Raw genomic sequence first — 18,409 nt, 5'->3', positions numbered from 1 at the left:
ATACACAAACTGCAAAACAGGTTAAAATTGCTTCAAAAATTCAGAAATTCTCCAGACAACCGCACGGTAAAGAAGAGAATCAATGTGACCACACCGGGTCATGTGGTGCGCCATGCAGGACCGCCCCTGCACCACTAAAAGCGCGCCAAGCGTAACGGGCTGCGTAGTGCTCCAAAATGAAAGAAAAACCTGTACGTTCCACTGCCTGAGCCTCATCTCACACATGTCACAGCATAAACACAATATTAAAAATATGTGATTAATCCCTCCTGTTCAATAATCCCCTCCTGGAGACATTAACCCTTGATTCCATTCAGATAAAAGGAGTCACACTGTGACCCTGACTTCTTGCGTTAGCAAATGTGTATAAAAAAAAAAATCATACAATCTTACCGGAATCTATGCCGTGGAACAGAAACACAGCCTCTCAAGTTTGACAGTCTTGTAGCATCACTCCTGACATGGACTTGAGTGAAAAAAGCAGGCAGTGAAACTCGTCAACACGGATTGCTTAAGGAGCTAGTAATACGAGTCTGGTCACAGAAAGACTCTCCCTGCATCTCCAGACTCTAACATTTGCCAATGCTCTCACTGAAAGGCCGACAAGATTACTTAAAACTCCAGTCCCATTCCGAAGAGTACTACCCTCCAAAAGGAACTACTCTATCTTCTGACACTTCTCTGCCAACCTCATGTGACGAAAGGCCAAGAATGACTGGGGGATGAAGGGAGGTATTTAAGCCTTTGGCTGGGGTGTCTTTGCATCCTCCTGGTGGCCAGGTTCAGTATTTCACACAAGGAATGAATCCGTGGACTCTCCTCATATTAAGAAGGAAAGTATAGTTTTAAAAAAAAAAAAAAGATATAATCAGACAAAGATTATGAAACAAATAAATTCGGTCCATCTTACCTGTGTCTTTATCTTTGGCTTTGTAAACTTGTCCATAAGTGCCTTCACCAATAATTCCAATGATATCAAACTTATCCACACATCTTTTTCCCCAAACAATTTCTTTCTCATGTATTTCACCACATCGAGGGCCACATATTCTAAAAATGAAAAGAACAAATTTAAATTAGTTCAGTTTTATCATTGTGTAAGTGTGTGTTGTGCAAATAGACATTCATTCACAAAATACAAAATATAAGCAGTCAATGACATACTTAGGTCGCCTCTTATTCCGCAACTGAGTTTTCTTTCCTTCTGGACCGGACAAGGTGTCCCCACCTCCAAAGTGGATTGGTGGAAAAGGCAAATCTGAGAGCAAGTGCCTGAGTTTTCTCTCCATTTCCTTCTTAACTGCCTTCCCTGGGATACAACCTCTGAAACTAAAAAAAAAAAAAAAAAAAAAAACACCACAGCTATAAAAATTGTTTGAATGCAGACAAAAAAAAAAAAAAAAAAAAAAAAAAAAACCACACACACCACACACCCAACTCATTACTAAACAGAGATTACAAAATTATTCTTACCTAATAAAATTATTTTCATTCTTGGTAGTGGGTCCACAAAATCTTTTTCTTACATATGGGAATTCATCTCCTGGCCACCAGGAGGCGGCAAAGACACCCAAAAACAAAAAAACATTTAATTATCCATCCCTACTTCCTCTCCCCCCCCCCCCCCCCCCAGTAGTTCAAACCAAGGACAGGAAGAAGCAAAAAAGAGATAACAGGGGTAAAGAGGTGCAACATAACTGCCGTCACCAAAAAAAATTAGGGCGGGTTTGTGGACAATCACTACCAAAAATCGGGTAAGAATAGATTTTAATTTTGTCTGTCTCTCATGGTAGTGAGAGTCCACAAAATCATATTCTTATAGGAATCTATACCTAAGCTGTGGAGTCCACAAAGAAGATAAGGAGGGATGAAAAGGGTAAGGTAGGAACCTATATACAGCAGGCACCACCAGCTTTAAGAACCCTTCTCATAAATAATGCCTTAACTAAGGCAAAAAAAAAAAATCACCAAAAAGATGGAATGGATAGAAACACGATCCGGAGTCTAGGGATCAGTCTCTGAGAAAGACACACAAATAGAACTTCTTAATCAAAGATAAAATAAAGCCACAATGGCCCTTAGACCCTTACTCTTGCAAGAGAAAAGCCAAAAAATGGAAGGATGGCAAAAAAAGCTATAATTAAGAGGAGGTGCTTTAATGCCTGGACCACAACCTTAATGAGTAATCAACTCTCAATAGTAGACTCCAAATCAATGCAAAAAGATAGTACAACATTTGCAGAATCATCTTATCCTTAGACAGCACCTCTAGGTAGGAAAACCAAAATTGTCAGTGGAAAACAGAGCTATCCTGGAAAGTCCCATAAGAAGGATCACTATGAAGAGCAGACACTTCTGAAATTGCACAGCAGAAGAGAACACTAATCTTCCATATAGAAAAGGATTCCAAGGAGGAGTAGTAAGCTGAATAAAAACAAAACAAAAATTAAAAAAAAACAAAAAAACTACTCACTCATTAGGAGAAAACCCAGAAAGAAGTGAGACCTAAACATTGAGTGTCACTCCCGAGCCTGTAGTTGATCCTGGAAACTCTGGCTGTTAGTCTTCCCTCCTGAGCGCATGGAGGACTCGGATATAGAATGAAAATATAACCCGAAGATCTACCCCTTGAGACATCCAGCAGATAAAAATCCAGACTGACATAGGATTCCCTAGGGGAGAGAAAAACAACAGCCCTAAAAACATTGGAACAGATGGGGAACAGAATCACAACAGTACATCCTAAACAGGAACTCGATAAACAAAATCCGCTGTCATTCCCCAAAAGGTACTATACAAAAGTCCGGCTATGTGCAACAATAGCACAAATCAATTGATACTGTAGACTACCATAGAACAGAATATAAAAAAAGGATACAGACGCATCCTTATCCCAATAAAGGTATTACAGATAATAGAAATAACTAATAATCGAACCAAGTATGGCACATACTCAAGAAAATAATAAGGCACAATAACAGTACATAATTGCATGGCCAGAAAAGGTAGAGAAGGAGATATGGTAATATTGACTTAACTAAAAGAAAGCAAACGATTGCACAGCCAAAAGAATAGTACCAGCCTTGAACTGCATAAAATAGCCGTCTACCGGAGTACAAGGCATCTTTTTAGTCAAGAGAAAGTGCGCTCGCAGTCCCCCACTAACATAACTGTGCAGTGGAGTTTCCCCACATGTGTGGAAATTGCAGAGGTCAGTAGGCTCTGAGTGCAACGAACCTGCCACGCCCTGAGAGAGCCACCTTGGTGATAATGGCTAAAAACGTCCCTGCCAGGTAAGTATAATATTGCACAGCCATAAATAATAGTACAGTAGGGTAAATATAGTCGCATCTGCCCAGGTGCCTAATATTGCACAATAACATCCATACAAGATTGAAAAGAATTGAGGATCTACAACCATAAGAAATATTTTTAGGCAGCCAAAGCTGAGAGTCCCTCTAAAACAAAGATGTAATGGACCAGAAAACAACACCACCACCTTTTGAAATACTTAAGTATTCCCCAAACTGAAAACAATGTTACTGCACAGCAATAAATGAGATTGCAAGATACACAAAATAACATAATCCCAGAGAGGGAATTATGTTACTGCACAGTACTAAATAAACAGCAACAGTAGTCAGTATATAAAAATATGGTAGTATCATATAGAGGGAAACATGTTATTGCGCAGCTATAAATAACACCAGGTATGGAATACTGTAGCAACCCAAAGAGGGAAAATAGGTTAGTGCAAGGCAATAAATAACAGTACAAAATAAATGGAATTAAAAAATAAATGGAATATATTTATTTATTATTGCACAGCATCAAGAACATTACAAGATACGTAAAATATTGAAGTATTCCATAGATGCGACAAATATATAATTGCATAGCAAGAAAACAACCATACAAGTAAGTTAAATATTGTAGTATCCCATAAAGGGAAAGATGGTTATTGCAACGCAATAAATAGCAACAGTACAAAATACTGTAGATTTCATAGAGGGAAAAAATATGAGATTCAATATTGTATACTGTTGTGTTTATTGCTTTTCAAATACTGAAGTATCCCATTTAAGAAAGAAACAGAATTTATGCTTACCTGATAAATTACTTTCTCCAACGGTGTGTCCGGTCCACGGCGTCATCCATAACTTGTGGGAATATTCTCTTCCCCAACAGGAAATGGCAAAGAGCACAGCAAAAGCTGTCCATATAGTCCCTCCTAGGCTCCGCCCACCCCAGTCATTCAACCGACGGACAGGAGAAAAACAGGAGAAACCATAGGGTGCCGTGGTGACTGCAGTTAAAGAAAGAAATTCATCAAACCTGATTAAAAAACCAGGGCGGGTCGTGGACCGGACACACCGTTGGAGAAAGTAATTTATCAGGTAAGCATAAATTCTGTTTTCTCCAACATTGGTGGATCCCATAGCGGGGAAATCATGTTATTGTACAGCAATGACGAATAACAGTACAAGATACGTAGAATACTGTAGTATCCCATAGGGGAAGGACACAAAAAACATAATTTATGTAAGAACTTACCTGATAAATTCATTTCTTTCATATTAGCAAGAGTCCATGAGCTAGTGACGTATGGGATATACATTCCTACCAGGAGGGGCAAAGTTTCCCAAACCTTAAAATGCCTATAAATACACCCCTCACCACACCCACAATTCAGTTTAACGAATAGCCAAGAAGTGGGGTGATAAGAAAAAAGTGCGAAAGCATATAAAATAAGGAATTGGAATAATTGTGCTTTATACAAAAAAATCATAACCACCACAAAAAAAGGGCGGGCCTCATGGACTCTTGCTAATATGAAAGAAATGAATTTATCAGGTAAGTTCTTACATAAATTATGTTTTCTTTCATGTAATTAGCAAGAGTCCATGAGCTAGTGACGTATGGGATAATGACTACCCAAGATGTGGATCTTTCCACACAAGAGTCACTAGAGAGGGAGGGATAAAATAAAGACAGCCAATTCCTGCTGAAAATAATCCACACCCAAAATAAAGTTTAATGAAAAACATAAGCAGAAGATTCAAACTGAAACCGCTGCCTGAAGTACTTTTCTACCAAAAACTGCTTCAGAAGAAGAAAATACAACAAAATGGTAGAATTTGGTAAAAGTATGCAAAGAGGACCAAGTTGCCGCTTTGCAAATCTGATCAACCGAAGCTTCATTCCTAAACGCCCAGGAAGTAGAAACTGACCTAGTAGAATGAGCTGTAATCCTATGAGGCGGAGTCTTACCCGACTCAACATAGGCAAGATGAATTAAAGATTTCAACCAAGATGCCAAAGAAATGGCAGAAGTTTTCTGGCCTTTCTAAAACCGGAAAAGATAAATAAACTAGAAGTCTTTCGGAAAGACTTAGTAGCTTCAACATAATATTTCAAAGCTCTAATAACATCCAAAGAATGCAACGATTTCTCCTTAGAATTCTTAGGATTAAGACATAATGAAGGAACCACAATGTCTCTACTAATGTTGTTGGAATTCACAACTTAGGTAAAAATTCAAAAGAAGTTCGCAACACCGCCTTATCCTGATGAAAAATCAGAAAAGGAGACTCACAAGAAAGAGCAGATAATTCAGAAACTCTTCTGGCAGAAGAGATGGCCAAAAGGAACAAAACTTTCCAAGAAAGTAATTTAATATCCATAGAATGCATAGGTTCAAATGGAGGAGCTTGAAGAGCCCCCAGAACCAAATTCAAACTCCAAGGAGGAGAAATTGACTTAATGACAGGCTTTATACGAACCAAAGCTTGTACAAAACAATGAATATCAGGAAGAATAGCAATCTTTCTGTGAAAAAGAACAGAAAGAGCATAGATTTGACCTTTCAAGGAACTTGCGGACAAACCCTTATCTAAACCATCCTGAAGAAACTGTAATATTCTCGGTATTCTAAAAGAATGCCAAGAAAAATGATGAGAAAGACACCAAGAAATATAAGTCTTCCAGACTCTATAATATATCTCTCTGGATACAGATTTACGAGCCTGTAACATAGTATTAATCACAGAGTCAGAGAAACCTCTTTGACCAAGAATCAAGCGTTCAATCTCCATACCTTTAAATTTAAGGATTTCAGATCCTGATGGAAAAAAGGACCTTGAGACAAAAGGTCTGGTCTTAACGGAAGAGTCCACGGTTGGCAAGAGGCCATCCGGACAAGATCCGCATACCAAAACCTGTGAGGCCATGCCGGAGCAACCAGCAGAACAAACGAGCATTCCTTCAGAATCTTGGAGATTACTCTTGGAAGAAGAACTAGAGGCGGAAAGATATAGGCAGGATGATACTTCCAAGGAAGTGATAATGCATCCACTGCCTCCGCCTGAGGATCCCGGGATCTGGACAGATACCTGGGAAGTTTCTTGTTTAGATGAGAAGCCATCAGATCTATTTCTGGAAGTTCCCACATTTGAACAATCTGAAGAAATACCTCTGGGTGAAGAGACCATTCGCCCGGATGCAACGTTTGGCGACTGAGATAATCCGCTTTCCAATTGTCCATACCTGGGATATGAACCGCAGAGATTAGACAGGAGCTGGATTCCGCCCAAACCAAAATTCGAGATACTTCTTTCATAGCCAGAGGACTGTGAGTCCCTCCTTGATGATTGATGTATGCCACAGTTGTGACATTGTCTATCTGAAAATAAATGAACAACTCTCTCTTCAGAAGAGGCCAAGACTGAAGAGCTCTGAAAATTGCACGGAGTTCCAAAATATTGATCGGAAATCTCACCTCCTGAGATTCCCAAACCCCTTGTGCCGTCAGATACCCCCACACAGCTCCCCAACCTGTAAGACTTGCATCTGTTGAGATTATAGTCCAGGTCGGAAGAACAAAGAAGCCCCCTGAACTAAACGATGGTGATCTGTCCACCATGTCAGAGAGTGTTGTAAAATCGGTTTAAAGATATTAATTGAGATATCTTTGAGTAATCCCTGCACCATTGGTTCAGCATACAGAGCTGAAGAGGTCGCATGTGAAAACGAGCAAAGGAGATCGCATCTGATGCGGCAGTCCTAAGACCCAACATTTCCATGCATAAGGCTACCAAAGGGAATGATTGTGACTGAAGGTTTTGACAAGCTGATATCAATGTTAAACTTCTCTTGTCTGACAAGGACAGAGTCATAGACACTGAATTTATCTAAAAACCTAAAAAGGTTACCCTTGTCTGAGGAATCAATGAACTGAATGGTAAATTGATCCTCCAACCATGAACTTGAAGAAACAACACAAGTCGATTCGTATGAGATTCTTCGAAAATGAGAAGACTGAGCAAGTACCAAGATATCGTCCAAATAAGGAAATACCAAAACCCTGTTCTCTGATTACAGAAAGAAGGGCACCGAGAACCTTTGAAAAAAATTCTTGGAACTGAGGCTAGGCCAAACGGTAGAGCCACAAAACTGGTAATGCTTGTCTAAAAAGAGAATCTCAGACACTAAAAGTGATCTGGATGAATCGGAATATGCAGATACACATCCTGTAAATCTATTGTAGACATATAATGCCCTTGCTAAACAAAAGGCAGGATAGTCCTACAGTAACCATCTTGAATGTTGGTATCCTAACATAACGATTCAATAATGATAGATCCGGAACTGGTCTGAAGGAATTGACCTTCTTTGGTACAATGAAGAGATAAAATAAAACCCCAGCCCCTGTTCCAGAACTGGAACTGGCATAAATACTCCAGCCAACTCTAGATCTGAAACACATTTCAGAAATGCTGAGCCTTTGCTGTGTTAACTGGGACACGGGAAAGAAAAGAATCTCTTAGCAGGAGGCCTTAACTTGAAGCCAATTCTGTACCTTTCTGAAACAATGTTTCTGAAACCAGAGATTAAGAACGGAATTGATCCAAATTTCTTTGAAGAAAACGTAATCTGCCCCATACCAGCTGAGCTGGAATAAGGGCCGCACCTTCATAGGTACTTAGGAGCTGGCTATAGGTTTCTATAAGGCTTGGATATATTCCAAACTGGAAATAGTTTCCAAACTGATACCGCTCCTGAGGATGAAGGATCAGGCTTTTGTTCCTTGTGAGGAAAGGAACGAAAAATGATTATTTACCCTGGAAAGAAAGGGAAAGCAAAGTTGACTTAGAAGACATATCAGCATTCCAAGTTTAATCCATAAAGCTTTTCTAGCTAAAATAGCTAGAGACATATACCTGACATCAACTCTAATGATATCAAAAGATGGTATCACCAATAAAATTATTAGCATGTTATAGAATAATAATAATGCTATAAAATTATGATCTGTTACTTGTTGCACTAAAGCTTCTAACCAAAAAGTTGAAGCTGCAGCAACATCCACTAAAAATATAGCAGGTCTAAGAAGATTACCTGAACATAAGTAAGCTTTTCTTAGAAAGGATTCAATTTTCCTATCTAAAGGATCCTTAAATGAAGTACTATCTGCCGTAGGAATAGTAGTGCATTAGCAGGAGTAGAGACAGCCCCATAACCTTAGGGATTTTTGTCCCAAAAAACTCTAATCTGTCAGATGGCACAGGATATAATTTGCTTAAACGTCTAGAAGGAGTAAATAAATTACCCAAATTATTCCATTCCCTGGAAATTACTTCAGAAATAGCATCAGGGAGATAAAACACTTCTGGAATAACTACAGGAGATTTAAAAACCTTATTTAAACGTTTATATTTAGTATCAAGAGGACCAGAATCCTCTATTTCTAATGCAAATAACACTTCTTTAAGTAAAGAACGAATAAATTCCATCTTGAACAAATACAAAGATTTATCAGCATCAACCTCTGAGACAGAAACCTCTGAACCAGAAGAACCATTATCAGTATCAGAATGATGATGTTCATTTAAAAATTCATCTGAAAAACAGAGAAGTTTTAAAAGACTTTTATGTATACTAGAAGGAGAAATAACAGACATAGCCTTCTTAATGGATTTAAAAAATAAAATCTCTTATGTTATCAGGAACACTCTGAAAATTAGATGTTGACGGAACAGCAACAGGTAATGTAACAGTACTAAAGGAAATTTTATCTGCATTAATAAGTTTGACATGACATGCAATACAAATAACAGCTGGAGAAACAGATACCAAAAGTTTATAGCAGATACACTTAGCTTGGTAGCTCCAGCACTGTGCAGTGATTTTCCTGAAGTATCTTCTGACTCAGTTGCAACGTGGAACATCTTGCAATATGTAAAAGAGAAAAAAAAAAAAACAACATATAAAGCAAAATTGATCAAATTCCTTAAATGACAGTTTCAGGAATGGGAAAAAATGCCAAAGAACAAGCTTCTAGCAACCAGAAGCAATAAAAAATGAGACTTAAATAATGTGGAGACAAAAGTGACGCCCATATTTTTTCGCGCCAAATAAGACGCCCACATTATTTGGCGCCTAAATGCTTTTTGGCGCCAAAAATGACGCCACATCCGGAACGCCGACATTTTTGGCGCAAAATAACGTCAAAGAATGACGCAACTTCCGGCGACACATATGACGCCGGAAACGGAAATAGAATTTTTGCGCCAAAAAAGTCTGCGCCAAGAATGACGCAATAAAATGAAGCATTTTCAGCCCCCGCGAGCCTAACAGCCCACAGGGAAAGTGTCAAATTTTAAGGTAAAAAATGTTAAATTAAAATGCATTATCCCAAATATGAAACTGACTGTCTGAAAAATAAGGAAAGTTGAACATTCTGAGTCAAGGCAAATAAATGTTTGAATACATATATTTAGAACTTTATAAACAAAGTGCCCAACCATAGCTAGGAGTGTCACAGAAAATAAGACTTACTTACCCCAGGACACTCATCTACATATAGCAGATAGCCAAACCAGTACTGAAACGAGAATCAGCAGAGGTAATGGTATATATAAGAGTATATCGTCGATCTGAAAAGGGAGGTAAGAGATGAATCTCTACGACCGATAACAGAGAACCTATGAAATAGACCCCTTAGAAGGAGATCACTGCATTCAAATAGGCAATACTCTCCTCACATCCCTCTGACATTCACTGCACGCTGAGAGGAAAACCGGGCTCCAACTTGCTGCGGAGCGCATATCAACGTAGAATCTAGCACAAACTTACTTCACCACCTCCATCGGAGGCAAAGTTTGTAAAACTGAATTGTGGGTGTGGTGAGGGGTGTATTTATAGGCATTTTAAGGTTTGGGAAACTTTGCCCCTCCTGGTAGGAATGTATATCCCATACGTCACTAGCTCATGGACTCTTGCTAATTACATGAAAGAAAAACAAATATTGCACATCAATATTAATAAAAAACAGTACAGGATAATGAAATTACTGAAGTATAACACCAGCACAAGATAATAAGGATAATGTAGAATCCCTTAGCAGGACAAATATGTTATTGCCTTGCAATAAAAAATAACAGTACAAGACATGTAAAATAAATATTGTAGTATCCCAAGGGAAAACATGTTATTGCAAGGCAATAGATAACAGTAGCAGAGAAAAAAATACAGTAAAATCCCAGAGAGAGAAATATATTATGCTATTGTTATTCATTGCTATGCAATAGTATATGTAAAAAACAGTAGCATCCTAAAAGAGGGAAATAGGCTATTATTGATTGCTGTGTAATAATTCTAAGATGAGTAATACTGAGGCAGCCCATGTAGGTAAAACTATAATTGTTGTACTGCATAAATAACCCACGGTATGCAAAATACTGTAGTATTCCATGGAGGGGAAAAAAAAAAATGCATTGCACAGCAACAATATAACCATTATGATCTAAGAAAATACTCTAAAAATAGAATTTATGCTTACCTGATAAATTACTTTCTCTTGCGGTGTATCCAGTCCACAAATTCATCCTTTACTTGTGGGATATTCTCATTCCCTACAGGAAGTGGCAAAGAGAGCACACAGCAAAGCTGCCCATATAGCTCCCCCTCTAGCTCCACCCCCCAGTCATTCGACCAAAGGTTAGGAAGAAAAAGGAGAAACCATAGGGTGCAGTGGTGACTATAGTTTAAATAAAAACATTTTTACCTGACTTAAATGCCAGGGCGGGCTGTGGACTGGATACACCGCAAGAGAAAGTAATTTATCAGGTAAGCATAAATTCTGTTTTCTCTTGCAAGGTGTATCCAGTCCACGGATTCATCCTTTACTTGTGGGATACCAATACCAAAGCTTTAGGACACTGATGAAGGGAGGGATCAAGACAGGTACCTTAAACGGAAGGTACCACTACTTGCAAAACCTTTCTCCCAAAAATAGAATCCGAAGAAGCAAAAGTATCGAATTTATAAAATTTGTTCAAAAGTATGCAGTGAAGACCAAGTCGCTGCCTTACAAATCTGTTCAACAGAAGGCTCATTCTTGAAAGCCCATGTGGAAGCCACTGCTCTGGTAGAATGAGCAGTAATTCTTTAAGGAGGCTGCTGGCCAGCAGTCTCATAGGCCAAACGGATGATGCTTTTCAGTCAAAAGGAAAGAGGTAGCAGTCGCTTTCTGACCTCTCCTCTTACCAGAATAGATAACAAACAAAGAAGATGTTTGTCTGAAATCCTTAGTTGCTTGTAAATAGAACTTTAAAGCACCAACTACATCAAGATTGTGTAATAGACGTTCCTTCTTCGAAGATGGATTAGGACACAGAGAAGGAACAACTATTTCCTGGTTAATATTCTTGTTAGAAACAACTTTAGGAAGAAAACCAGGCTTGGTACGCAAAACTACCTTATCTGCGTGGAACACCAGGTAAGGTCAATCACACTGTAAGGCAGATAATTCAGAGACTCTTCGAGCAGAAGAGATAGCTACCAAAAACAAAACTTTCCAAGATAACAACTTAATGTCTATGGAATGTAAAGGTTCAAACGGAACCCCTTGAAGAACTGAACTAGATTTAGACTCCATGGCGGAGCCACAGGTTTATAGACAGGCTTGATTCTGACTAAAGCCTGAGCAAACGCTTGAACCTCTGGTACCTCTGCCAGACGCTTGTGTAACAGGATAGACAAAGCAGATATCTGTCCTTTTAAGGAACTAGCTGACAATCCTTTCTCCAATCCTCCTTGGAGAAAGGACAATATCCTGGGAATCCTAATCTTACTCCATGAGTAACCCTTGGATTCACACCAACAAAGATATTTCCGCCATATCTTATGGTAGATTTTCCTGGTGACAGGCTTTCTAGCCTTAATCAGAGTATCTATAACTGACTCAGAGAACCCCCGCTTTGATAGAATTAAGTGTTCAATCTCCAAGCAGTCAGATGTAGAGAAACTAACACCACATTCCCTTTACCCTCCCGTAGAGAGACCCTAGTGCTTAGAGCCGGCAAAGAGAATGACTGGGGGGTGGAGCTAGAGGGGGAGCTATATGGACAGCTTTGCTGTGTGCTCTCTTTGCAACTTCCTGTAGGGAATGAGAATATCCCAAAAGTAAAGGATGAATCCGTGGACTGGATACACCTTGCAAGAGAAACATACCCTAGAAGGAAATTATAGTATAGCACAGAAATAACTTAACATTACAAACTAATGTAAGATATTGCAGAGTCCCATAAAGGGAAAATTATGATATTGCACAGCATAAGGAACAGTACTAAATATACAAGGTACTGAAATTAAGAATATGAGTAGCTGTAAGATGGGTCTATAGTGGAACCACTGCACAGATTGCTATAATAAATATGACCCCAATAGCTCCCGGTGTCTAGGAGACTCACCCCCTCCACAATGGAGAGATTAGAACCGACACGAGAGCCGATACATCAGCTAACAAGTAATGGCTTCAGCTGTTCCTAACAAACTGAGAAAGGCAAGAAGATTGATTGCTGCGTTTACACAGCGCGCACACCACCTCAGGAGCGCACTCACTAGAAATATCCATGCGCTCTGAGACTGGAGATCCAGTACTGAAAATAAGCATGACCCTATCAAAAAGCAGCAAAGTAGAAATCGCCCTCCTGCGCTGCGTGTTTCCTGGCAGATAATGCGATAGAATCTAGAGGCAAGATTCTACAGCAGTCAGTATAAATACTGCTCTAGTATCTGCAGCTACTATATAGAGGCTAACTTATCAAACGCATTGCAGTAGTGGCGTATGCTCCTCACAGTAAGGCATATACGTGTAAAGGGCACCACCAGGAAAGGAGTGTATAGGACATTCCCCACTATCGACCAGTCATTGTCCCTGACAATGTCTGGGTTGCAGAAGTTTTTAAATTAAAAGAAATCCTGAGCGCATTACTTGTGGCGATAACGAGAGTGGAGGATGAGAGGTGTGCACAAACAGAACACCTACAATACTAGTAGGCACAGGGAAACACCAAGGACAGTAGTATGGTCACAGAGTCCCCCCCCCATCCTTATTCATTAGGGATATTTAGCATGTCAGATAGTTAATACAGTGACCAAACCACCCAACAAGAGTATTTACTGGTGCTGTACCGAGAAACCAGGCTTAAAACACAACAAGTGTAGCCATAGAAAGTATGAGGGCTAAAAGGAGATTCATGGGTACTTACCCAGCTACAGTCCCTTGCACTGTTCATTACCGAAGTTTAGTACTAGGAGACAGTAAGCAACCCATCCTGTGCTGTAACAAACAGATAAGGATAACGTGAGGGAGTACTCTTCATGGCCAGGAGAGGAGGCGGCTAAGGAACTATCCCAGTGACACCTGTGGCAAGGCTTGTGACACAACCTCAACAAGAAGATGTAATTCGCACAGCCATTACTCTCCTCAACCCCTCTTTTCAAGGAACTATCCATTAAAATCCCTGAAAATCATCACCTCTATCCTTGCCTGCTCCTTGTTGACGAGGCAAAGAACTACTGGGAGGGAAGAGGAAGTAGGACTGATAATTGAATGTTTATTGTTTGGAGTGTCTTTGCCTCCTCCTGTTGGCCAGGAGATGAATTTGCATATGTAAGAATAGGATTTTGTGGACTCACTACCATTAGAAACTCCTATTAAGTATTTCACATTTTTAGGTAATAGGTACTCACTTATTGTTGCACAGATTAACAAATCTACTATTAACCAACAAATACAAGGTACTATGGAGCCTAGAAATTATATCCTTGGCCCATGAAAATTGCTTGAGGCTAGTCATAACAAATAGGAAAAGGCGTAGGTAACAGCTAAACATCTCCCCTTTCCAGCATGCAAGACACAGCCATTGTCATTTCTGGGGGGTATACCACTAACTTCAGATTACCAATTATTAAATAAATTATACATATGGTCTGAAATATAAATTATGAATGAACTGAAATAGTTTGAATAAGTCTGCTGTAAATTTAATCACTACCACGTAAATTAAAGTGTGGATCTACATTTTTGATCTTTCACTTAGTCTTCCGGGGTTCTATTAAAGGCACAACATAGTGCTAAAATGGCATGCTCTAATTTTTTAATTTAGGTCATTTTAGCTCGAGCGACCCTGCAATGCTATGTGTTCAACCACTGAACCAAAAATCGGCTGGCTCCTTAGCTTAGTTGCCTTTTTTTTTCAAACAAAGATAGCAAGAGAAGAAATAAAATGTGATAATAGGAGTAAATTAGAAAATTGCTTAAAATGACATGCTCTATCTGAATCACGAAAGAAAAAAATTTGGGTTCAGTGTCCCTTTCTAATTCCGCTGTGTGGAGTATGTATGTATGTATGTATGTATGTATGTATGTATGTATGTATGTATGTATGTATGTATGTATGTATGTATGTATGTATGTATGTATGTATGTATGTATGTATGTATATATATATATATATATATATATATATATATATATATATATATATATCTCAATGTGTGCCATCGTGGAACCTAGGTTTCCCTTATCTGTCTCTTCTTCTGAGGACATTTAGGTACAGAAATAAAAAAAAAAAAAAAAGTGTACAAACGAGCTGTTAGTTACTTAAACAATCCTGTTTGCTTTTAACAATCTAAAAGGGTTTCCAAACAACCTTTTTATATCTATCTATATGAAAGATCTGTACAAAATGTGAGGGGGGGGGGGGGGAAATCCCTCCATTTTTTTTTTTTAACTAAACAAATGTGCAGTGCTTCTAAAAAAAAATAAAAAATAACCTGGTTTATAAACAGCGTTACATAACCAACAATTGCTTCAGCCTAATGGGTATATAATCATTCTCATGTTTTACCTAAAGTAAAGCCAAAGTAAATTGTTAAAAATAAATGTTAAAGCCAGCTCTACCTTTCTTAAAAACTATGTTGCACCTGTTAGCAAATTACAGGGTTTAAGCCTTTTGATGGTGCAAAGTGCTTCGTAGCAGAGAATGTATTATTACTCGTTTAGGTTTACAAAAAACTTTTATATGTGAATTCTGTAAATATTGTATATATATATGTGTGTGTGTGTATATTATTATCGGTTATTTGTAGAGCGCCAACAGATTCCGCAGCGCTGTATATACATACATACATACATACATACATACATATATATACACATACACACACACTCTCCACACAGCGGAATTAGAAAGGGACACTGAACCCAAATTTTTTTTTCTTTCGTGATTCAGATAGAGCATGTCATTTTAAGCAATTTTCTAATTTACTCCTATTATCACATTTTATTTGTTCTCTTGCTATCTTTGTTTGAAAAAGAAGGCAACTAAGCTAAGGAGCCAGCTGATTTTTGGTACAGTGCACTGGACAGCACTTGTTTATTGGTGGGTGAATTTAACCACCAATCAGCAAGAACAACCCAGGTTGTTCACCAAAAATGGGCCTGCATCTAAACTTACATTTCAAATAAAGATACCAAGAGAATGAAGACAATTTGATAATAGGAGTAAATTAGAAAGTTGCATGCTCTATCTGAATCACGAAAGAAAAAAAATTGGGTTCAGTGTCCCTTTAAGAAAAACAACAATTTTTCCGAAGTTAAAATTACAGTAAAAAAAGGGACAAAATAATTAACAAAAGTATATGCCAAAGACGTTTTACAACACATAATTAAACATTACAATCGCAAACTGTTTACTACCCTTTTAAGAAGGAAAATGCTTGATGTGACTACAGATGAATAATTATCATCATGAAAATGATTAGTGTCATTTTAGTTAGACTCACCTCTCCTTATCACTTTGGAGGACAGGAGGGAGAGGTAGTATTGAAAGTGTGGAGGACGGCTGTACCACAATTTTCAATTTCTCACTTGTAGCTGTGCTCCGCTTGTGTGCTTTGCTTTTTTCCTTCTGTGCAGCTGCTTCCCCTCCTTCGGCAACCACTTTAGCTGCACTCCCAGTGGACTTGGCAGGTTTTTCTGCTTTGAGTTTGTTTTCCCTTCTTGATTCAGGAGTTGGCACTTTTACTTTAGACTTGTCAATCTTCTGGGGGGGTGAAGGAGCCTTATCTGGTTTTGCTTTCTTTTGCTCCTTGGAGTGGTTTGCTTGCTGGGTGCTGCTGCTGCCTGGCTCAGAAGGACCCTTGGTAGGGGTGGAAGTGGTAGGGGTGGAAGTGCTAGAAGCTTTTGCTAGGACTCTGGCAGCCTCAGCTTCCCTAGCTTTTTTGTTCTTGTTTAATTCTGCCGCTAGGCTGCTCTTAAAAGTTAAAGTGCTTGGGGAGATGCTTGACTGGCGACTTCTTGACTTGGAAACTCTATGTCTACTACGTGAGCGAGAGCGCCTTGGCTTGTAAGGACTCCTACTCCGTGATCTCATGGTCCTCCTGTTGGGGGGGGGGGGGGAACAAAAAACAAATTGGATTATTTATTTTAAACGCTCTTTAGACTTCTGTACAAAGTAACATTTTAAAGGGACAGTATACACCAATTTTCATAAATCTGCATGTAATAGATACTACTATAAAAGAAAAATATGCACAGATACTAATCTAAAAATTAAGTATAAAACCTTACGGAGAAGCTCCAAGTTTAGCACTGTTGATTAGATAAGCAGGAACACCCAACGAAAGTGGCTAAATTGCAGAAATATGAAAAGACACACTATACAAACAGAAGCCAGCAGTAGACTGGAAAAGTGTGTCTACTTCTGACACTGAGAAGCTTGGTTAGGAGTCTGAAAATCTGCACAATGTTTTTGAAAAATAAGCAAAACTAAACATTGTTACAAAAACACTTACAGATGGGCTATATAAATGGATCATCTACAAAACATTTATGCAAAGAAAAATGTTGTGTATAGTGTCCATTTAATTACATATTCTGCAGTGTTTCTCAACTCCTGTCTTCAATATCCCTTAACAAACCAAATCCATGGCAACTAAAAGTGAGCCTGGCACCTACATTAGAGCCTTGGTGTTGCCCTGCTGGTCTATTGCAACATTGTCTTTTGACTGAAGCCCCTGATACATTTTAAAAGTTACACTCACATGGCAGTCACCAGCATTATGCTTTAACCATTAACAACTAAGTACATACCCTGTACGTCCTCAGGGGTTTTAAAGCGGTGGAAGCGATCATGATCGCTTTCAGGGTATTGCAGTGATGCCTCGATATTGAGGCATCGTGCAATACCCTTTTTTAAATAACCAATGCAGAATGAGCCACTCTGTGGCCCTCTCTGCATCATGATCACCAAAAGGTTAGAAAAACAGCACACCTTCTCTGCTTGTAGTGGGGCACGGAATAAAGGACTTGCCAGGTCCCAGTCAATCCAAGTATAAAGAATATTCCAGCCTCCAATTTCTTTAAAAGACCTTTATTTCATATAGGGTCCTGAGTAGAAATTACAATGTTTCAAGCCTAAACAGGCTCTTAATCATGTATGTAACATGATTAAGGGCCTGTTTAGGCTTCAAACGTTGTAATTTCTACTCAGGACCCTATATGAAATAAAGGTCTTTTAAAGAAATTGGAGGCTGGAATATTCTTTATACTTGCCCTCTCTGCATCTGCCAGCGATGGTACTGATCGTTGGTGGGTGGGTAGCCCATCGCTGGAGGATATCCAGCAGTGGGGGGAGGGATCGCGTGCGGGCGCGACTGCTATACTACACTATGAGACTTGCAAAGTGTAAAGGGAAGGAGGTGGGGGGAGGGGGAAATGTTATCCAAGGGATCTGGGAGGGGGTAGGTTATTGAGGGGGGACACACTGGTACTGGCAGATAGCTGCCAGTACCCAAGATGGCGGCAAATAGAGGGGGGATCCTACACGGCAGAAAAAAGTAAATTATATATAGGATGCTGAATCAAAAACGTGCCAACTCCTTAGCTTAGATTCATGCCTTTTCAAATAAAGATAGCAAGAGAACAAAGAAAATTTGCTAATAGGAGTAAATTAGAAAGTTGCTTAAAATTACATGCTCTATCGGAATCATGAAAGAAACAAAATTGGGTTTAGTATCCCTTTAAGAATGACAATATCCATCTTGCCTTGCTAGTATC

The 18,409-nt window shown here is 39.0% G+C and overlaps 1 protein-coding gene and 1 non-coding gene across 2 annotated transcripts in view; both read right to left on the bottom strand.

Moving 5' to 3' along the window:
- The window catches only part of CDK13 (cyclin dependent kinase 13), a 215,078-nt gene that overhangs the window by 175,933 nt on the left and 20,736 nt on the right, over window positions 1-18,409 (bottom strand). Inside the window, exons 2-4 of the mRNA XM_053714566.1 lie at window positions 16,135-16,731; window positions 1,165-1,329; window positions 911-1,050 (exon numbers count right to left, since the gene is read on the bottom strand). Of these exons, the coding sequence (XP_053570541.1) occupies window positions 911-1,050; window positions 1,165-1,329; window positions 16,135-16,731 (902 nt within the window). The remainder of the gene's footprint in view (window positions 1-910; window positions 1,051-1,164; window positions 1,330-16,134; window positions 16,732-18,409) is intronic.
- Window positions 3,134-3,301, bottom strand: LOC128661836 (U1 spliceosomal RNA). The gene has a single exon (XR_008402634.1). It is a non-coding gene; the product is annotated as a U1 spliceosomal RNA (small nuclear RNA).

This window comes from Bombina bombina, chromosome 5 (assembly GCF_027579735.1).
Source record: "Bombina bombina isolate aBomBom1 chromosome 5, aBomBom1.pri, whole genome shotgun sequence".
Taxonomy (NCBI): Eukaryota; Metazoa; Chordata; class Amphibia; order Anura; family Bombinatoridae; genus Bombina; species Bombina bombina.
This window is presented reverse-complemented; position numbering and strand designations above follow the sequence as displayed.